At 32.8% G+C, this 24288-nt stretch overlaps 1 protein-coding gene across 1 annotated transcript in view; it reads right to left on the bottom strand.

Moving 5' to 3' along the window:
- THSD7B (thrombospondin type 1 domain containing 7B) overlaps positions 1 to 24288 on the bottom strand; it is a 1297161-nt gene that overhangs the window by 30518 nt on the left and 1242355 nt on the right. The window contains exons 20-21 of the mRNA XM_074301932.1: positions 15386 to 15503; positions 3073 to 3218 (exon numbers count right to left, since the gene is read on the bottom strand). Coding sequence (XP_074158033.1) covers positions 3073 to 3218; positions 15386 to 15503 — 264 coding nt within the window. The remainder of the gene's footprint in view (positions 1 to 3072; positions 3219 to 15385; positions 15504 to 24288) is intronic.

Here is a 24288-nt window from a genome sequence, read left to right as displayed (position 1 = left end):
TCTCACTAAAAATAGTTTTTCTTCCAACTTCCCCATTTCTTTAAATGGGACTAACACTTTCCTACTCATATAGGCTTAAAAAATAAGAACCTCTCATTAATTAGCCTCTATTGCACTGTTCCCTTCTCTGTACTCCAATTTACTTTCTATCACCTTCATCCAGGAAGTCTTCCCCTGATTATTCTGATACTTTTTTATAACTTTTTATAACTTTTTTATAACAAATCTCACCATTCCTCAATTTATCTTTTACACAAGTACTAAAGAGACATTCAAATGGAAAAGATCAGATACTGTAACACCTCAAAATCTTTAGTGGCTTCACGTTATTTGTGGAAGTTATAGAAAATGGCCTTTAAGAACATCTACAATGGAGATCCAACTCACTTTCTCAGGTTTATTTCATATTACTGTTCTTAGTGGAACTTGTACGCTAAGCAAAATGTAGTACTGGTTTCTCATGTTGCCACTTTAGCTACCCTTCCCAAGCTTGTAACCTTGTCCTTTTTAATGTCTTCCTTTTATGTTCTCATCTTCAGAATTCAACTCAGCTATCACCTCTTCTATGAAGACTTTTCTGATCTCTGCACTTTGACCCCTCGAAGCTTCAAAAGAGTTAATGGACTAGAAATGCAAAAAACATTGAAAAACAATTCCAATTTGCTGATTTTTTAAAAAAAAATGTATTTATTTTTCCTATCTGTTCATACCTATTTGTAAAAAAGTATGCCTTCTATTAGAATGGACTGTCATATAGTGGGGAAATATAAAAATGTAAAAACAAGAAAAAATGACTAAGAAAGCATTTAAAATAGATAGGGGACAAAAATAGGGTAATTTTTATTACTATTTCAAATTTAAGGTACAGTCTTGAAGAATAAACCATATGCAACAGAAATATAAGATTTAATATATATTTTTTTCTTCTTTGTATATTGGAAAGTTTATATTTGTTGATGATTTTTATGTTTGTAACAAAAAAGAAAATTAAATAATCTCCAAGAGTATCTTGTCTTGATAACTTTTGCTTCCATCAAACCCCATTGTCATTTATCTGAGTAAATAACAATAATAAATTCTATATAACACTTACTATATTACCAGATATTTGGTAATATAATATATATATATACATACATACATATATATATATATATATATACATATATATATATATATATATATATATATATATATATATATATATATATAGTACATCTCACAAATATTGTCTTATTTGATCATCACAACAGTCCTGGGAAGTAGTTGTTATTGTTTTCTCCATTAAACAGATGAGAAAACTGAAGTAAGCATAATTCTTAATCTCTGTAAACTTCTTGTCCAGGGTGCCATAGTAAGTGTCTGAGGTCATATTTGAACTCCAGGCCCAGTGTTCTAATCACTGTGATACCTAATTGCCTACATATTAAATTCTTCCTACCTCTAATAGGATATTAGCTCCTTGAAGTTAGGGTTTGAGTTATTTTTCTTTGTATATTCAGTGGTTGTCACAATGCCTTAAACAGAATAAAATCTTTATAAAATGCTGAATTAAAATAGACTTCATGACCACATATTTGCATGACCAATGTGCATGGACATCAATTTGAGCAAATTGCCTGATATCTGAAAGAGAAAAGATTGATATAAAAAGGGGAAATAAGAAGCCATACAATGAGGAAAACAAGGGGAAGTAGGAGAGTTAGGGAAACTTTCCTTTAATAGAGGCATCTGAAAGGAGAAAGTAAAGCTTTCTGAACTCCCTGCTTTCTATAGTTTCCTTCTTAAAGCCAGCAGTAGTCATTCAGAGGCATGACGGGAAATGTGAGTTCTGAGTTTCTATTTTTCTAATTACATGGGCTTCCAGGGAGATCTTCCTGGCACTGCAAAATAGTCGAAGAAAAATGTCCACATTTAGCCTTGCCCACAATTTGGATGCATTTTAACTTGTTATGTTGCTAAGGTCTTAACTAATTAATAGTGGCTTTCTGGTAGGAAAAAAAAAATACATATATATCACAGGCTTCTTTTGCTCTGAGACCCATTAAAATACCTGGATGTTCATATATTTATTTTTCTATGCTTTTAATAGCAAATTATAATGTAATTTCCAAATTGTCTCTGGGTCAGTACTTTTTGCATTTTGAAAAAAATGCAGAATCAGAATTAATTGTTAATTACTGTTAAAGTATGCTTTACTTCAAAATATGATTGGAAAGATAAATCAGCAGGAGAAGAATAGGTTGGAGGAAGGGAGAGAAATCAATGCATTCATAAAGAAGTCAGAGAGAAGCTGCAGGGGGCCCTCTGCTGATGCAGCAGAACCAGTATGCAGTGTGGTGATGTATTGCGATGTTGCCAGGCATTTATATTTCAGGCCAATAAAAAAGTAATCATTGAGGAAAATGTAGTAATCTTGCTTCATGTAATAACTTTAAAATATAACATCCATACACATTTGGTTTCTGGCCATATGCTGGGCCATGTCTGAGTTTAAAAAAAATGTTTGTATATGCATATATGTATACACATACACACACATATATATACATACAATATCTCTTATTTGTAGATATATATCTCTATTGATATCTACCTATAAATGTTTCTATGTATAAAGATATCTTTACTTCTCTATAAAAATACATACATATATACACACGTATACACACACATATATATACATGACAATATATATACAATACATATATAAATATGTGCACACATATTCTATAAGTAGCTGTGCATTTCCTCTACAACAGGATTTTGCTTTTAATCAGATAATATTTTGATACTTCTAATGAGCCTATAAAATCATGTGCAATTCATGTGAAAACCAAATAAATTGAAAGCCTTAGGCCCCAGCTTACAATTAGAACCTAATGAATGTCTATTCTCTTTACTGGCAGTTACAGTTTTCATGAAGTGTGCTGACTTGCCAGCATTTTTCCCATACACTCAACTGCATTAAAAATATATGTTTTGCCAGGTCCCTGGTGGTGCAAAATGTATTCCATCAACATGCTGCTGAAGCATTGGGGAATGTCACTGAGTCATCATTAGGTGACCTACCTCCAATTTGCAAGTGGACCAGTCCCCCATTACCCAACTGTAACAGGGCTTCACAGGACAGGTTTTCTGTTGGGTAAGTTGTGTAGGGCAGGGTCGTCCTTCTCCTTGAGCTGGCATAATGATAAACCGTGTCCGACTCATTCGACCTGAACAGGTAAGGGAGATTAGGGTTTTTCAATAAATGTTTTACCAGACAAGAGAACAATGCAACACAATGCCTCTGAAATATGGATCTTCATAATGTTCAGATCTCTCTATTCAGAGTTGTCAATCCCAATACAGTAATAACTTGGCTGTTTAATATCTAAACCAAAAATGCTAAAATATGGGCAAAGTGAATAATAATATGATCAGTATCTTACTTGTGTTATCTATATTTCTCCAAACAACACAAGGAGCCTATAGAACAGTGGTTCTCAAACTTTTCTTAAAAGACTTGCTTAGACTTATATAATTTGTGAGTTTGTGAAGTGAGATTTGAACCTAGTTTTTCTGGACTCCAAGTACAATACTCACTCTACTACAGCATTATGCCTTGGTATGAGATTTCTCTGGATATTTATACAGGATCCTGTTATGTACTCATAATATCCGAAGACATGGATAAAAGCTGAAAATTCATTCAAATCTCTGGGTAAGGTGATACAATTATTTGAATATCTAGAAATATCTGGCTATGGAGGAAAAAATTCACAGATATATGGAAAAGAAATTGGTGGTGTTTGAGTAAATGAAACATGGGCTATGTGAACAAAGTGAAGCTGGCTGCTTTATATCCTAAGGTGCTCCATTATAATCTTTCCCTCCCAAGCTTCATACATATAATAAAATATGTATAAAACAAAATTAAGAAGGAACTTATTGCTGCAAACTCCAAACAGTCACTGTGTAGCAAAGAAACTTGTCTGATTATAGTATCAAAGATTTAGAGCTGAGAGAAATTATCCTGTCCAATCCACTCATTTTATAAATTGAAACCAAACTTGTTGGAATAACTTTCTCAAGATCACATAGAATTAGACCTGGAATCCATAAAATCCGACTCCTAATACAATGGTATGTCTAGCCCCTAGAGGTGTCTTCTGATAAGGCTATTATTGAAGAACATATGCCATTGTTTTGTGGTTTGTGATGACCATAAGAACCAGATTTAGACAAGAATGTGAACTAAATTTTATCTTTAATGTGTTTCAAACAAAAGGGAATGTATATAGACAAGATAATAATCATAGTGGGCACCCAAATCATGTTTGTAGAGAAGTGAATAAATGACTCAATGATAAATGAAGCATTTTTAAGGAGTGGGGAACTGAAGTCAGAAAGCCTTTTTGAATAGAGCTGCCCTTCTATTATCTCTCTTCCCTACAAACTGCACCATATTGATGGCCATCTATCTTACTTATATAATGACTCCAATTATTAGCAAATTTTTAAAAACACAATTATCTGAATGTGTTTCTCTGTAATTTCATGCACAATTATGCTTTACATTGGTAATCATTATTTATAATAATCTTTCTCTGTACTTATTTCATCTGTTTAAATCCTTAATGTCCAAAATATTAAAATTATATGTACTCTATTCATCTTTATATGAGAAATTTCAATATTCCTGTTCAATTGATACCAGGCATTTTGCTGAGTACTGGGGATATTAAGTTGTTATTGGTTGTTTTTATGAAAAGTACCTGTCTTCATAGAGCTTAAATTCTATCAGAGAAAAATAGCATATACACAAAAAGATAAATTCAAAAACTACTTCAAAGTAATGGCACAAAGTTAGAGAAAGTGCCTTCAATTGCAGAGGGATCAGGAAAAAAATTCATGTTAGAGGTAGTATAGGAGCTGAGCCCTGAATGGAAGTGAAAATTCCAAGAGACAGAGATTAAAAGAAATAACATTACAAACATACAATACATACAGATACAGATAGTATGGAGGCAAAAAACAAATGTAATATATAAAAATATGAAGTAAGTCAATTTGACTAGAACATAAGTATTTTGTAACCAGGTTGTAAAAGGCTTATTTTTAAGGAGCTTCTCTGAAACTTCTTGAATAGGGAAGTGACATGGTCAAATCTATGTCTTAGCAATTTGTCTGGCAGTTTTATGGGAAATAGTTTAGAGAACTAAAGCACTTTGTAGGGAAAGCTTAAAACATAGTTCACATATACAATGATGTAAATAGATATTCTAGGGAAAAGGGTTGGATGTGAGAGTTATATTGCTCTTGGAAGCACCCATATATTTAATATAAATATATAAACCAACTCAAAGCCCATAGTTTATGGAGCAACAATTAAAAGATATGTAAACAGTTTCACCTGAGGGTCATACTGTATTTGAGGTTAAAGGAACCCTGATCCAAAGGTCCCTTTGGTCCCACCCTTTGTTCCATAGTCCTTTATTCTTTATCTTATTACCTTTGCTCTAACTATAGCAGCTGCTAATGAAAACAACTTCATCTAAGAAATGAGAAAGTCACAGGGATGCTCATGCATTTTTCCTTCAATTATTGCCATGCCTCTATCGCTAAGCCAAGCCCTAAATAAGGGATAGAGGAAGTGCCTGTTTTCGAGGAGACAAGAATCAAGACATCATGAAGTTTTCCTGCTCTGCTAGCAGCAAGGGCTAGGGGGAAAAAGATAAGCAGTATTGTACAGTTAGTTTTCTAACCATTTGTAATGGTTGTTGGGGATTAGGGGGAGTGGATTTTCTTGAGATACTAACCATTGTCACATAACTACTAGAACATGCCCATCCACCGGAATTATAATTAGGCTTTTTCCAGATGTTGAAGTTTAGAGTTCCCTTATAACATTCCTTTTCTCTTAGGATGTAGAAGCAATAGAGTTTAGTACTAACTAGCAAAAAATAATCTTTAAAATAGGAAGATACTTTCCTCTTTGGTACATTTGCCTCAGACAGGGAAATCCTTAGTTACAAATGTGTCTACTACACCTGGGAGAACTCTTAGCTAGAGTAGATAAGGAGAAGGGTTAAGCGATGGTGTTGTTAATTTTAGTCCTATCCAATTCTCTGTAACCTCATTTAGAGTTTTCTTTGCAGTGACATTAGATTGTTTTGCCATGAAGAAGTGGGCCAAACATGGTTAAATAACTTGCTTGGGTTACATGGCTACTAAGTATCTGAAACCATATTTAAATTCAGGTCTTCCTGATGATAGGAACAGTGCTTTATTTATTCACACTTTGGGCTTGGGATTCAATACAACAAACAAAACTAAGCTTATAAGTAGGTGGAATCTGTCAGATCACCCCAAAATATCTATTCTATTTTGACATAATATCTGAAATGGCTTTAAGGTCTCTGTTAAAATGTTAACTTTTTCTGGGAAAGTATCTTGTTAACTATTAACAATTATTAATCTTTTAGTTTTAATTTTTCTACCACAATACAAAACAATAAATCCCTTCTTTGGAGGGGATAAAGAAACATCTATATTATGAGATTTTCAGCATAAAATCACTTTGTATATTGGGTGCTGATAGTCAAGGGTAAGCTTTAAGAGTTCTGAAAAGAGATATTAGAAGAGAGACATATATGTTAACATGACACATTGTTTTTTTCAAATACTTCATCTATTGATGGCCCTGACAATTAATCTGTAGCATTGTATAGAGAAAAAAATGTATAAATATAAATCCTGTACTAAATATGACAATAACAAATATCTTTAGAATTAAGTTCTTTCAGTATGAATTATAGGTTTTTCCCATTCCCAAAAAAGCACCATTATTATTCTTAAGTAAGAAAGGAATTTGTGTTTATGTTCTTTTGAGCAACTTGGCACCAGAACTGCAAGTGAGGATATGACTAGGGATGGAGCTATTAAAGAAGAGCCTTTCCTTTGAACTTTCCATCCTTTTCTTGCAGAGGGTTGAACTATTTCTAAATAAATAGATAAATAAATATGTATAGATGTACATATTCACACAAAATATATCAATAAAGGAATATAGATTTTGCTTTATAGAGATGGGAAAGTAATAACAGAAGGGGAAAACAATATCTATTTTACATTTGTTTCCTCAGATTCAGATAGGGATGGAACATGAATGGTTAAGTGAGAAATGAAAGCCAACAAAATTGAGATGTTAAGACAATATCCAGTTACACTCAATTTACCAGATATGGATGAAATACGTCTTAGTTTATGGAAAGAATTTATAGATGTGATTGCTGAATCTTAAAGAATGGTAGAGAATGAGTAACATTTTATGAAAAGCAAATTTATTAATGTTTTTCTGATTATCAAAAAAAATCCATCCTTAGAAAAGAGATGCTTCAAACTATAAGCTCGTGAGCTTGACTTTGAGGATTAGTAAAATTCTAGCATGTATTATGATTAGTATCATGTGAAGAGAGATGTAATTACTAAGAACTAATATGAATTCTGAATACTGTCATTCCAATAATTTTATTTCAATTTCTTTGAACAATTGCTTTATTATTAAATTAGAGGAATGCCATAGAAAATAGTATATTTCAGTTTTGACAAAGTATTTGACAGTTTCAGATGATGGCCTTATGGATAGAAATGGACTGGCTGATAGTGTATATAGTTAGGAGAATTCACATGATCCACTGAGCAGAAATAAGGAAGATAGGATTACAATTTTGTCTTGACCCATTCAAGCTATTTAATTCTGGTCAAGTGCCTTGACTTCTCTAAGTTTCTGGTTCCTGATCTTATCATCATTTAATACTGTCCCATTACATGGACCCACACTTAATACCACATACTAAGATAAGATCAAAATAGGTCCATGATTTAGGCATAAAGAACGAGATCCTAAATAAATTAGAGGAACATAGGATAGTTTACCTCTCAGACTTGTGGAGGAGGAAGGAATTTGTGATCAAAGGAGAACTAGAGATCATTATTGATCACAAAATAGAAAATTTTGATTACATTAAAAAGCTTTTGTACAAACAAAACTAATGCAAACAAGATTAGAAGGGAAGTAACAAATTGAGAAAACATTTTTACAGTTAAAGATTCTGATAAAGGCCTCATCTCCAAAATATACAGAGAATTGACTCTAATTTATAAGAAATCAAGCCATTCTCCAATTGATAAATGGTGAAAGGATATGAACAGACAATTTTCGGATGATGAAATTGAAACTATTTCCACTCATATGAAAGAGTGTTCCCAATCACTATTGATCAGAGAAATGTAAATTAAGACAACTCTGAGATACCACTACACACCTGTCAGATTGGCTATGATGACAGGAAAAAAATAATGCTGAATGTTGGAGGGGATGTGGAAAAACTGGGACACTGATGCATTGTTGGTGGAGTTGTGAAAGAATCCAACCATTCTGGAGAGCAATCTGGAACTAGGCTCAAAAAGTTATCAAACTAGGCATACCCTTTGATCCAGCAGTGTTACTACTGGGCTTATATCCCAAAAAATACTAAAGAAGGGAAAGGGACCTGTATGTGCCAAAATGTTTGTGGCAGCCCTTTTTGTAGTGGCTAGAAACTGGAAAATGAATGGATGTCCATCAATTGGAGAATGGTTGAGTAAATTATGGCATATGAATGTTATGGAATATTATTGTTATATAAGAAATGACCAGCAGGATGAATACAGAGAGGCTTGGAAAGACTTACATGATGCTGAGTGAAATGAGCAGAACCAGGAGATCATTGTACACTTCAACAACAATACTGTATAATGTATTCTGATGGCAGTAAATATCTTCAACAGAGAGAAGATCTAACTCAGATACAATTGATCAATGATGGATAGAATCAGCTACACCCAGAGAGGGAACACTGAGAAATGAATGTAAACTGTTTGCATTTTTGTTTTTCTTCCCAGGTTATTTTTACCTTCTGAATCCAATTCTTTCTTTGCAAAAACAACACAAAAGAATTCGGTTCTGAACACATATATTGTATCTAGTATACACTATAGCATATTTAATATGTATGGGAATGCCTGCCATCTAGGGGAGGGGGTGGAGGGAAGGAGGGGAAAATTTGGAACAGAAGGGAGTACAAAGGAAAATGTTGTAAAAATTACCCAGGCATAAGTACTCTCAAAAATGTTATAATTATAAAATATTAAAAAATACTGTCCTGTTAAATGAGATCATTAATAGTCCCTATTATTATAAAGATCAAAAGGGATGGTTTATTTTAAGTGTTTAATAAGTCTTGCAGTGTCATACAAATGTAAGGTCTTATTTGTATTATAATTAAAGAGTATTAATAACGGATCACTACCAATCTGGAGGGATGCTTCTAGTACTACATTACAGAGTTCTGTCTTTGATCTTAGTCTGCTACATATTTTTACAAGTCCTTTGGTTAAAGGCATGGCTGTCATGTCTATCATATTTGCAGAAGATATAAAACTGGAAGTCCTATATTATATTAAACAATAGAATCAAGATTAATGTGATTTCTATAAAGAAAATAATGTTATTGAAGCAAAAAATGGTACTTAAGATGCAATACTTACATTTATGTTAAAAAATCAACAGCATTAGTATAGATGAAGGATGAGTAGCTATAAAGACATTCAGAAGATAAAAAAACTAGGGCTTTGGAATGCATACTCAATATAAGGTAATACTATGATGAGCCAGGTTTAAAAGAAAAGCTAGTTTGATTTCAGGCTATATTCAAAAAATATGTTTTGAATGAGAGTAGTGATTGGTTTGATTGGTTCTCTTGGTCAGATTATATTTCAAGCATTATTGAAAATAATGTATGCTACATTTTAGAAAGAACAAACGTGTATCCTTCCAAAAAAGGGGAACTAAAATGATAAAGACATACAGAATCATGACATGAGAGAACTGATTGAATGAAATCCTCAAGTTTAAATCAGAGAATAGAACAGTTAGAGAGGGGATAGAGATCTTAATAAAGTTTTAATATTTGAAAACCTATTATTTGGAAAAAAGAGTAGAGATTTGGTTTTCTTAGTATATTGAGAAAAGGGAAATATTAATAACTAGAAATAGATTTCAATTCAACATAAGACAAACCTTGACAATAAGAATTGTACTTTTTAAAATGAGAAACAGTGACTCTTGTGAGAAGAGCCTGGATAACTACTTCTATGGGATATTGCATTTGGCATTCATGATTGGGCAATGATTTGAAACATTTATACTATACCTGCACTACACTTGAACTACTTTGTAGTGCTAAGTGTTCATTTTTCCTAGGAAGGTGTTGGGTTTACTAATCTTAGCAACTAAGGTAATTTTCCTGAAATTTGATTGAACAAAGCTTAAGTTAGGCCAGAAGAATCATTTATGTGTTGCTCTCTCATTTTCTCTCTCCCTCTCCTCTCTGATTTGTGATGCATAACATTTTATAGAAGAAGAAAACTCAGTCTTTTGTACACATATAAAAATAAGTTCCAGACAAGGATCTAAAAGTAATCAGTATCAAGTCTGTTTAGCTTTGCACAGATTTTTAATAAAATAATGACTTTTTTGCTGTTACTCTTTTTATTATTTTCACTGATTCTTAGATCACCAAAGAGACATTCTTATATTAGTGACAGTTAAATATCTTGAATATCAGAGTAGATCATAAAATCATAGATTTAGAACAGAAATCTAATAAAAGGATATATTATATACATGTATATATTAATCACACTAGTATACTAACCATTCTTTTTAATTACAAAATCTTGTATTTTGTATTCTAAGATGGTACCCATTACACTCTGCCTAGTTTGCCACTTTGCCACTTACACTTATGACTTCTAGTCTTAGATTCTGGGAAATACAGCAAATTAAAATTGGATGATTCTGATCATTCCTGGACCTTAATCTAATAGTTTGTCAGAATATCTGACCAGTTGTTGCAATGCTTGACCAAAAGTTCCATCTAACTCTCTACAGATAAAAGATAAAGACTGTAATGTTTCTGGCTTGCTCTTGAAATAAAAAAGTAGTTATAAAGTATTGGATTCTTAGGGAAATATAAATCATTCTCTTCTTATGAGGAGAAATTGCATGCTACATTATCATTGTTATCATTGGCTAGAAGGAGCCACCTGGGACATCCTGAAAGAAGGTTCACTTTATATCATGTATAATATTACCATATAACTTTAAAAGTTGAATTCAAATAATAAAGCAAGGCAAAAACCATGATTTGGAATGAATAACATTCTTAGAATGTTATTGGTTAAATAATAATTATGAATTATTCATGTTATGCTAAATTTAGGGAGTTCTCCATTCCACTGAACTGATGAAAATTCAACAGACAAAGAACATGACTAATCCAAATATTAAGCTCTTCTGTTACATGCTTTGATCTTTGAAATCCATCTAAGAAGATCCCTTAGTGGGAGCTTAGAATCAGTTCTCTTTCTAACCTGAAATAAATTAGATTCTAACAGTTTTGACCTTGAAATCTTTAAGACAATTAGAAACTATGTGCTAGGCATTAGGTGTACATTAGCAATGCAGTCAAGAAAAAATGCCTGGAAAAAAACATAGATGCCTACTTCAATTTTTTTTTTTGCTAGATCAGTGGAGTTTTGTTGTTTTGAAGTGAAAATCTTAACTCTTGGGGAAAGTTATCTGGCATCTGACATGTTAGGGTTTGCCTACTTGCTTATTGATTTCATAAATAAAAGTGTCTTTGTATTTTCATTGTGGATAAAGAAGTCAGTTGATATTCCCTGGTGTCAAGGGGTGACTCTTTTTTAATTGGCTAGACTATCTCTCCTAATTTATTGTGACAAAGTACATGGCATGTTCTTGTCTTTTCCCTAGCCCAGTGGGCTCAGATGAAAAGATAATAGATATTGTCTTACAAGAGATAAGTCCTTTGTACTAGTTTTCTTTCCACATTGTGAAGTTAGTCTCTATTTTAAGAAACAAAGGTTAATCTGAATGGCATAAATTTTCTTACTCTTGCTTCTGTTTTTTTTTTCCTGGGCCTATTTGTGGGTGACTATTAAGACATAATTTAAATTAGCTATTCTCTTCATTTTAGAAATATCACTAAATTATGTTATACTATAAGGGTAAAACTTGAAATCTTAATCATAGGGAAAATGAGGGAGATAATCAGTTTGGACCCCTGAGGATTTAGGAGAGAGTCAGGGAGAAATACTATTTTTGGGGGGGATGAGTAAGAACAATATATTGAAATTGTTCATTGGTGCTTAGCACAAAGAAGGCATCTTAATAAATGTCATTTTGAAGTAGACATATATTTTTAATACACTGGTTTAGAAAATCTCCTGGCACAGAGCTGTGACATTGTTCTTCAAACTTGAGTTTCATGGACAGGACAGTTATAGTGCACTTGATTGCCCATGTTTGTTATAGATATGCAATATTGACTTAGTAGTGCCTCAGGGATCTATGCTGGTCCTATATCATTTATTACATTTATCAAATGATTTGCCCAAAGATATATAGTATATACTATAAAACTTAGAAATGAAACAAAACTGAAGTTGATATGTAACATCTTAAACAATGATGAGAGAGTACAAAAAGATTGTAACAAGTTAATCCACTGGGCAACAAGAAAGGTAAAGACTTTAAATTCATGGCATATAAGAAGTGATTACAGAACTCAACCTGAAGAAGACTGAAGTGAGATGAGATATCTGTATTCAAGCATTTGAAGGGCTGTCATATGGGAAAATGATGAGATTTGTTCATTTATCTCCAAAGGAAAGATATGGCAAAAATTAGCTGAAGTAACAAAAAAGGCATATTTAAGCTTGATGTCAGGAAAGAGTTTATCACTATTAGTTCTATACAGTGATAGAATAGATTATTTTAAGAAATCCCCTTTCCCATTCTAAATATTCCAATCTGCACTCAAGTTTTACTAATTCAAATTTCCTAAGATTAGGTGAGTGAAGGAAATATCACCATTATAGGATATATTTAAAATATTAACATATAAACTATATTAAAATATTGATTGTTTTTAAGCAAAGGCATTAATAGTACTAATGACTAACAAAGTGTTATGAAGTAAAGGTCTTTGCTGATGCTACTTTAATACTCATATGCTATTTTACATTCCATTTTTATGTAAGTCCTTTCTTCATTCCTCTATTTGTGTGTTCCAACACACCAAAAAATTCTATTTACTCTGTAGGTACCTCGCTTTTACTTATCTATATTTTATCTTACATCATTCCAGTAAAAGGTAAGGTTACTTAGAGCAATGACTTTTAAAAATTTCTGTATAATCCACATATTTAGTCTAGTGACTTACATATTTAAAGTGCTTGATAAATGTTTACTGAATTAAATTGACAGAACAGTTTTACACAACATAAAATATACATTAAAATTGGTACAGTTTGTATGTAAATAAATAGAATGCTTTTGGACATTTTATAAACCAAATAGGCTAAATTTGTCATCATCCATGTCTTACACTGTCAATTTGTTTACTAAATCTACTTTTTATACAAAACACCAAATGCAAAGATAAGTTTCAACCAGTCTACCAATTGATCAGACGATCTACAGTCATCGACTGAGTTAAAAGGAACCTAAGAAGTCATGGTGCCCAATTCTTTCATTTTATAAATGCAGAAACTCAGCTCTTCCCATCCCCGGAAGTGATACTCCAAATCAATGGCAGATATTTTAAGTCATCTAACTACAACTTCAACTCTCTTTTCAATGCACAAAGAGTGTATTTCTATGTCTTTGTACTAACTACCAAGTTTGTAATGTTCTCAGTTCTCATCTATCTATTTCTTAGAAACTTTGGCTTCTTTCAAGACTTAGCTCAAAATCCAGTTTTTGCAGATGGCTTTCTCCATGCTCTAAGCTGAGAGGGCCTTTCCATTGATAGTTATTTTGCATATCACTTTGTATGTCTTTTATATAACTACTTACATATAAGTCCATAAGGACAAGAGTTTGAGTTTTTCCCCTTTTTTTCTTTATAATCCCATAGAATAGTATATGCCTAGAAAATGGTAAGAGTTTAATAAATGTTTATTGATAAATTATTCATTAGAGCAGCTAAGTGGTACAGTGGATATAATGCTAGATCTGGCATCTGGAATACTAATTTTCCTTACATCAGATCTAATTTCAGAAACTTAGTAAAACTGTAAGTCCAGAGAAGTCACTTAATCCTGTTTCCCTCAGTTTCCTTAGCTGTGAAATGAGCTGGCAAAAGAAATAGCAAATCCCTCCAATATCTTTGCCAAGAAAGCCCAAATGAGATCATGAAATCAAATAAAACTGAAAATGACCAAACCTAGTGAATTAATTTAATTAGAAAACAATATTTATTGTTTACTTCCCAGAAAGTAGAAAAAGATTTTAAAAAGTGACATTGTCCCATCTTCAAGGTAATTATATTCTTTTGGGGTTGAACTAGACAAAATGACATGTGTGCTGATAAATATAATGTAAGATAGAACTTGATAAGGAAAAGAAGAGATCCAGATAAAGTCCCCTAAGAAAATAAGAACACTTTCAGTTTAGTGTGTCTATATTGACAGTAGATAAAGCTGGCAAACAGAGATAATCTTGTAGTCTTTTCTTTTTGAAAGGCCAATTGTTTATAGTGCTAAAAATCCCATAGCTTACTGTGTCCTTCTGTCATGGCTTGGAAGTGTGATATAAATAGGAAGATAGGGCCTTGGGTAAAAGATTCTGCTGAACCTTTGATAATAGCAGGATACATGTATCTTTAAATTCTTTGTAACATATAAGAGCACTTAGATGATAATGCAGAGAACAAACAAAGGGTGCAGACAGAAGTTGTCTCCCTTGCTCTGACACCTGCATACTCAGTCTTATTGTCTGGATTTCCCCATGCTATGCAGACACCCTACACTAATGAATCCCATCAAGACACCTGGAAGCAAGTAATCTAAACATATGAAACATGGGAACCAAAGTCTTTAAATGCTCTGAAACTATTACATATTAAACTAGAAGATTTTTTAACAGCAAAAATTCTAGGAATGTAGCCTTCCAGTTTGACTTGCACTTTGATTTGTTGGGATTCTTTTCACCATCTAGGCCTTCTTTTAAATGATAAACTGCAAGAGTTCAAAGGTTTCTCTTTATACTTCCCCCAGTGCCTAGAACGTTCCTCTGCTCTGCTAGTAGTTTGTGCTTAATGTTTGTGATTAGCGTATAGGATAAGGCTAATGCTTGAGTTCGCTAATTTTGGGGTTTTCAAAGAGTGGTGGACTATTTAGTACATATTTATCATATTTACTTATAAACAAGACATTCAATAGGTCCATAAGAGGTTTAGGCAATGACTGGGATTGGAACATTAAATACCTCCATGGCCACAAGTCTGTGAACACTCAGTCCAAGTGGTCCATTCTGAGAGCTGGCAGTTCACTGCACATTCTACTAGACATCGGAGGCTCATTTTCACAGGTCTTTCCAAGTTTTGCTGCAAAGAAAAATGAAAGAAGCACATTACCAGTTATTTTGTCACTGACCTATTTCCACATTTGATAATTGATGCTCTTTGATATTATTGTGAGATTGAACATTTACTAGCCAACCAGTAAGAGGTTTGACCAGTTATCATAAGAAAAATGTTTTTCAAAAATTATCCATTGATTCTTCAGTTAAAGAAAAAAACTACAAAGGCAAAAGAATAAGGATAGGTTGAGAAAGAGCAGGATTTAAAGGTGAACATAAGAAATACTGATATGAAATTAAGTAGAGAAGAATAAACAATCTATGTGGTCATGATCACATGGGCCTCAATTTACTTATTAATAAAAAGATGGTTAGACTTGATGACTTCTAAGGTCTTTTCCAGCTTTACATCTCTTATCCTATAATCCTATGATATAAGAAATATTCCCTACAGAGTTATAGAAGCCAGTTATATATGCATACAGCACTTAGAAATGCTTGGATGACATTTCAATATTTGAGCTGGTGAAACTAGAAGGATAAAAGGAAAATATTACATGTGGCCTATAGAACTGTCAGCTCTGGAGGCTGCTATGTGATCTGGGGGATTCCTCAACTAGGTGAGATGCACAGAGGAAAACAACCTGAGCCTCTGTCTGAGATGGTAAGACACAAAGATTAACTAACATTAAACAAAAAAGTAATTCAAGATGATAAAAAAAAATCACAAAATACCTAGAGAATGGTATAATGGAGTATAGGAAAAACTTTTTTTGTTGCTCTGGAAAGCATTGGCTGCCTCTTACATATATAACCTCATCAAAAGGATCATGGAAAGTTATCTATTAATATGAAATTCATAAGATATAGGTTTGTATCATCTCTGAATGGAGCATTAAATGGTCAAACCTATAATGAAAAAAGGAGAAAAGGTCTTAAAGATAGGGTTGATCAACAAAGTAGATGTCACTCAATTTATGCTCCATTGCTTGAAAATTCCCTCTATCAACACAGATGAACAATTATGCAGCAAGTTATGATCTTAAAGACTTGTCTAGGATAACAAAGATTTTAAAAACCTTTCCCAGAATCTTAATGCCCATATGTGCCTAAAATAAGACTTGAACTCAGGACTGCTTGAGTATAAAGTCTGTTCTCAATCCTGTGCTACCTCTTATTTGAAGATTATTAGCATTCAATAAGTTTTTTAGCTCGATCAACTCATGAATTAACCAAAAAAACACAAATAGACCCTATATTAAAGTTATATTTCAAGCAGACATGAAAATTGCAAACTAGTATAGAAGTAGAATTGAGAGGAGGTTTATCTTTCCCTACTATACCCTGTTTACCACAAGATATTAGGGCCTTTTAGAGAACCCTCATAAAGAATATTAACATTTAAAAGATAATCTTATCCCAGTAGAAAATCCCTGCTATAGGCTATGCTTTTCACTTAAAAGCACTCTATGTATTCATTCATTTTGGCAGAAGATGGGAGGAGGTTTTTAAATTCTGTGTTTTTGTGCATGTTTATGTACATATATCTGTACATATGTATGTGTGTATGTGTATGTATGTTTCTGTGTGCATTCCTACTTAGCAATAAGGGGACCTCACATAGAATCATAGCATTTTAGCAAGGAGGAAACTTAGTAATATAATACTGAATCTAACACATGCCCAAAGGGGAATTCCCAAACAATATGTCTGACAGGTGGTACACCCTTTCTTTCACTGAAGATTTTTAATATGAAACCAGTACTTCTTGAAGTTTCCATTCCAATTCTAGACCTTTCTAATTATTAGAAGTTATGTTTGTTTAGTTTTCCTGACATCAAGCCTAAATTTGCTGCTTCACAGCTTCCATAGCTGTTCTTTATACTGATTCTCAGGCCAAAGAGTACAAGACTAATCTTTCTTCCAGATGGAAGTTCTTTTTGAAGGCAGTTATTAATGTTCCTCCATTGATTCTTCTGTTCATGTTAAACACTCCATTTCCTCCAATCACCAGAATTTGATCTGTTATAACCAGAAGTGATTAAAATATTTATATTTATTTGATATGAACTGGTCGACCTAAATATCTACTTAGAATATTAAGTTTATTAAAAAAAACACACACACACACACAGAGCTTGCTACCCTTACAGATATTTATCAAGATTCTCACAATGCTCCTCAAAATTCTTCTTTATTTTTTCTCCTATATTTTCCACTTCTAATCAGAAAAGCTGAGATTTATTCCATTATAGCTTTTTTCTTCTGCTTCCAATCTTTGTCAATTTAGTTCTTACCCTTTCACTTATTTTCATTATCTTACAATCTGTTGGCTCATTTCCTACTGCCTACAAATATGCCCATATCTCCTCTGTATTGGAAAAAATTAACTCATTTGATTCTTCTATCCCCTACTAACTATTATCTTATATATCTTCTTCCCTTTGTAACTAAAACCCTTGAAAAGCTGTCTACAATAGGTGCCTCAATTTCCTTTTCTTTCTCTCTCTTTTCAGGCCAGGACTTTGGACACTGGCTTTTGATTTTATCATTCTACTGAAACTGTCTTCACCAAAGCTACTAAGGATCTCTCCTCAAATCCATGGTCTTTTCTCATTTTTTATTGTTATTGACCTCTCTGCAGCCTTTGTCACTATTGATTACTCTCCTCTTGTTAATACCTTCTTTTTTTCCCCCCTACATTTTTGGGACATGACCTTATCTTGATTCTCCCTCTACTTATTTACCTGATGAATCTCTGTCTCCTTTGCTGATTCTTCTACATCATGCTCTCTAGCCACAGGTGTTCCTCAGGGTTCTACCCCGGGTCTCTCTTTCCTTCTCTTTCTATAATACTCCTCTTGATGAGCTGATTATCTCCCAAGGAATTGAATATTATCTCTGTGGTCATGCTTTTCAAATCTATCTGCCCTGCCACAAACTCTGAGCTGACTCCCATTTCCCATCTCCAGCTGCCTTTCAGATGTCTCCATTTGGATTTCCAAAACAGAACTTGTAATTTTTCTTTCACCTCTAAACATTTCTAATCGCCTATCTTCCCTATTAATATAGAGGGTAGCACTATTATATAGGTCTCTTGAGCTGACAATCTAGGAATTGTTTTGGATTCCTCACTATCTTTCTTCCCCATATCCAATATGTTGTCAAAAACTGTCAAGTTTGCCTTTTCAATATCTCTCACAAATTCTCCCTTTTCTACTTTGGCCTTACCACCAGCCTAGTGCAGACCCTCATCACATCATTGCCTTTGATTTTTGCAAAAGCCTTTTGATGAGTCTATGTGCCTCAAGTTTCTCCCCACTCCAAGCTGTGTCCTATTCAGCCATTAAAGTGATTTACCTTTCTAATCAATAAACTCCATTGGCTCCTTATTGCTTGTAAGATCAAATACAAAATACTGTTTAGCATTTAAAAGCTTTTCCCCGCTCCCACAAATCCTAGATTTTTATTTTCTTATTTTTCTGGTTGTGCATAATATTAATTTTTTAAATACACATTTCTTTGTGAATCATGTTGAGAGAGAAAAAAAATCAGAACAAAAGGGGAAAAAAAATACAGGAGAGAAAAAACACATTTCCAAAGTTCTTTTTCTGGATGCAGATGGCTTTTTCTATCCCAAGTTTATTGGGATTGCATAGGATCACTGAACCACTCGAAAAGAACCAAATCTTTCATAGTTGATCATTGTATAATCTAGCTCTTACTACAAAGGAAGTAGAACCAGAAATATATTGTACATATGTGTACAATATATTTCTGGTTCTACTTCCTTTGCTTACCATCAGATCATGCAAATCTTTTCAGGCCTTTCTAAAGTCAGGTGTTCATCATTTTTTATAGAACAACAATTTTCCATTTATTGACAGTATGATAGCCCTTTGGGCATAGTTCCAACTTGCTCTCCAGAATGGTTGGATCATTTCATAACTCCACCAACAATGCAATAATGTCCCAGTTTTCCCACATCTTCTGCAACATTTATCATTATCTTGCCCTGTCATTTTAGCCAATCTGAGAGGTATGAGGTGGTATCTCAAGAGTTGTTTTAATTTGCATTTCTCTAAACAAGAGTTATTTATAACATTTTTTCATAGGGTTGTAGATGAATTTAATTTCATCTGAATATTATCTGTTCATATCTTTTGATCATTTATCAATTGGGTAATGGCTTGTTTTCTTATATATGACATCATTCTTTATATATTTTAAAAATTATATCTTCATTAGAAACACTGGCAGTAAAATCCCCCCCAGCTTTGTACTTTTCCTTTTAATCTTGTTTGTGTTATTTTTGTTGGTGTAAAACCTTTGTAATTTAAGGTAATCAAAGTTGTCCATTTTATTTTTTATAATGTTCTCTAGTTCTTTGGTCATAAATTCCTCCAAACTCCAAAGATCTGATAAGTAAATTATCCCTTGCTCTCCTAATTTGTTTATGGTATCACCCTTTATACCCCAATCATATACCCATTTTGGCTTTATTTTGGTATGGGGTTTGAGATATAGATGTATGTTGAATTTCTGACATTATATTCCAGTTTTCTCAGAAATGTTTGTAAAATAGTGAGTTCTTTTCCCAGAAGCTGGAGTTTGGGGGTTTCTCAAATTCTAGATTACTATATTCATTTTTATTGTGTCATGTGTGTTCAACTTATTCCACTGATTTACCATTCTATTTCTTAGCCAGTATCAAATTGTTTTGATGACTGCTGCTTTATAACATAGTTTTATGTTTGATACTGCTATGTTACCATCCTTTGTATTTTTTTTTCTTTAATTCACTTGATATTCTTGACATTTTGTTCTTCCAAATGAATTTAGTTATTTTTTCTAGCTCTATAAAATGATTTTTGGTAGTTTGTTTGGTATGACACTTAACAAATGTACCAATTTAGGTAGAATTGACATTTTTATTATATTAGCTCAGCCTACCCATGAGCAATGGATATTTTTGCAATTGTTTAGATTTGATTTTATTTGTGTGAGGAGTGTTTTGTAATTGTGTTGATTTAGTTCCTGGATTTGTCTCAACAAGTAGATGTTGTGATATTTTATTTTATCTATAGTTATTGTAAATGGAATTTCTCTTTCTACATCTTACTGCTGGGTTTTGTCAGTAACATATACATATGCTAATGATTTGTGTGGGTTTATTTTAGATCCTGCAACTTTGCTACAGCTGTTAATTGTTTCAAGAAGGTTTAGGGGTGATTTTCTAGAATTATTTAAAGGCTTTTTAAAGCTAACCCACTCCTACCTTTACAATCTTCTTATAGCTTATTCCTCCACATTTTCTCTTTGATACATCTTCCACTATCAAGATGCTTCATCTATTAGCTCTGAGTATTTTTTCTCTTTGTCTCACATGCTTGAAACACTCTCTGCTCTGACTACTGACCTACATGGCTTTTTACAAATTCTAATTAAAATCTCCCTATCTATAGAAGCCTTTTCCTCAGCCACTCTTAATTCTATCACCCTTTTTTCTGTTAATTATTGCCTATTTACCTTTCATATACCTTGCTATATACATATATGTTTTGCATGTTGTCTGCCCCACTAGACTGTAAGCTACTTCTGGGAAGAGGCTCTTTTACCTCTTTTTTTTTATCCTCAATACTTAGTACAGTAACTAGTCTGTAATAGGTGTTTTATAATTTTTTTACTGATATCCATACATCCTCTCAGGTGAGATGAGATGATCTAAAACTGCATGAAATTACTTCTGTTTCAACAATGATTCTGGATAAATTAGGAACACATTCTATACCACTGACTTATTACAGCTCTCTTCTCTTTCATACCCTAACATCTAGAAAAAGCATTCTATACTTCATTGACTTCATTGTCCTATCAGCCACTCACTGCTTATTTTTTATTCTCCATAGTCTTCCTTTATTGTCCTATTCAAAGGAAGGCTCTCTCCAATGTAACCAATGAGCTCTGAAAAAAAGTTTTATTGATGTCTTTTATTTTTATATCACAGGCAATTCTAACCATAGTGTCTTCTTACATCTTATATAAGCATACCCTCTGATCCAATGACATTGGCCTCTGGTTTATCTTTAAAACCTGAAATGCTCTCCATTCTCATCTTCTCTTGACTTGCCTGTCTTCCTTCAAGTTCTGTCCAAAATTTCACCTTTTATAGAATACTTTCCCCAATCTATCTTAATTCTAGTGCCATCCCTCCATTAATTATTTCCTATTTATCCTGTACATAACTTGTTTACATATATATAAAATATAGTAGGTACTTAATATTGTTTATTGACTGATATATAATCTCTCACATACAAGCAATCAAAAAGTAATTACTAAGAAACTACTTTGTACCAGGCACTGTGCTATGTCCTAAGGTGAAAAGAAGGCAAAAATGACCCTGACTGCATGGACTGCAGGAAGATCAATGGAAAAAATAGATGTATACATGATATATAGAGAGTAAATGGAAAGAAGAAAAATTTGAAAGGCTTCTTTCAAAAAGTAGCTTTTGAGTTGTCAAAAAATACAATAAGAAAAGTATTCTAACTATAAGAAATGAGAAGGAAAAGTCTTATAGTCACAAAAAAGGCCTAGTGCAAAGATACAGATGAGAGATAGATTACCATTTCTGAAGAACATTAGATAGAATATTACACTGAATCAAAGGGTACACAGATGACTCCATCCTCATAAATGACCTCTCTGCAGCCTTTGATATTGTTAATTACCCTCTTTTTGATACTTTTTTTCTCTCTAGGTTTTTGTGATACTACCCCTTTTCCTAATCCTCTTCTTTTCTAGTACCTTTCCTCTGTTGATTATTTCCAATTTATCCTCTACAAGTTGTCTTTCCCCATTAGACTATGAGCTTCTTAGGACCAGGCCTATCTTTTGCCTTTTATAAACAAATGCTTAGCATGTCTGGAAAATAGTAGGTGATTACTAAGTATATTGACTAATTGAGCATAAAAACATTGGTAAGGTAAGAAGAGAAAAACTAACAAATATAGTAATTATGTCCTAAGGAGTTTCTGACATTTAACACCCACACTTATAATCTTTTTTGGAATGGGGGAAGATGCAGATCTTCATCTCCTCTACAGGGCCAAGAACTAATGATTTTTTGATGACTACATTCATTTGCTCACAACTGTTAAGTTCAAAAGATCATTATGGATTCACAGGGACCAAGAATGCTGATCAATTTAGGTTTTAAAAAAATATATATATTTATGGAATATAAAAATAATAAGTATTAGAAGATGAGAAGAAAATGCTTAGGAAAACAAAAAATATTATAGATCTGGTCTTGATCTTACTCATAAAATTTCTGTTAAATATTGGCTGGTGAGCTTAAATTTTATTCCTAAAAAGTATCAGATTCTTTTTTTAAAGGGGCAATTTCTGAATACCTATAAAGTATACCAGTTATTGTTAGCAGCTAGTATGGCTTTATCAAGTAAAAGTCATACCAGACTTTTTAAAAAGACTAACTCACGAGGGAAATTAAACTTTAGAAAATCACATTTGATAGTTTCTTTGTGGAAAATATGGGGAAAATATTAGTTGATTCAGAAATAGTTGAAAAGTTGAATCCAGAGGTGGTAATTAATGGACTTATGTCAATTGGACAAAGATCTTTTTTTTTTTTTGAGTAAACCATGGAACTATCCTTGCCAGTATGATGTCTAATATTTTAATTGTATTAATGACTAGTTAAAGAATAGGCAAAATGTTTATCAAAGTTGGGAAGGATAGCAAAACAGTCAGATACAGATGTGTTTCTTTTCAACAGCAAAGTGATTCAAGCTAGTTCCAATGATTTGTGATGAGGGAGCCATCTGCAGATAGAGAGGACTGTGGGGATTGAATGTGAATCACAAAATAGTATTTTCACTCTTTTTGTTTGCTTGCATTTTGTTTTCTTTCTCGCTTTTTTCATTTTTGATCTGACTTTTCCTATGCTGCATGATAATTGTGGAAATATATATAGAAATATTATACATATTTAACATATATTATATTACTTGCTGTCTAAGGAGAGAATTTAGGAAGGGAGGGAAAATTTTTGGAAAGCAAAGTTTTGCAAGGGTGAATGTGGAAAATTATCTATGCATATGTTTTGAAAATTAAAAAAGCTTAAAAAACCCCAAAACAATCAAATAGGAAAGTCTACTCTATCTAAAATACATATCTGTTGAGATACATGCATAAAAATGTTATATCTATCTATATATCACAATAGGCTAAATCAAAACAAATGCTAAATTTTTAATATAGGTTCACAGTCATCTTTATAAATGTAGGATGGAGATATTTGACTAGACAATAGTTTGTGTTTGAATTATGTGGGGATATTTAATGTATGTATATGTAATGATATTGACTCAATATGAATCAACAATGTGAATGGTTTTCAGAAAACTTGTGGCAAGCTTAGGATACATTGAGGTGAATTATAGCTATGAGAGAAATGACCTCACTTTGTAGTTTGACCTGATCATGTCTAGTGTTAGGTTCAGTTTGGTGTAGCCCATTTTAAGCATTGTTAATGTGACACTTGCCTCAAGAAGATAACTAGGAGAGAGACTGGGGACTTGGCAGAAGGGAATTATTTGAGTGAATTAAGGGTATTAACCTAAAAAAAAGACCTAATTTGGCCATAACAACTGACTTCAAACCTGTAAAAGGCTATGATGAAGGACAATGAGAATTGTTTTAGTTTCCTTAGAGAATAGGATAAGAGGCGATAGGTGAAAGTTGCAGAGAGGTGGATTTATGCTGTACATGCAGTGATGAAATTA

This window comes from Sminthopsis crassicaudata, chromosome 3 (assembly GCF_048593235.1).
Source record: "Sminthopsis crassicaudata isolate SCR6 chromosome 3, ASM4859323v1, whole genome shotgun sequence".
Taxonomy (NCBI): Eukaryota; Metazoa; Chordata; class Mammalia; order Dasyuromorphia; family Dasyuridae; genus Sminthopsis; species Sminthopsis crassicaudata.
Note: the sequence above shows the minus strand (reverse complement) of the source record. Positions and strands in the feature narration are given on the sequence as shown.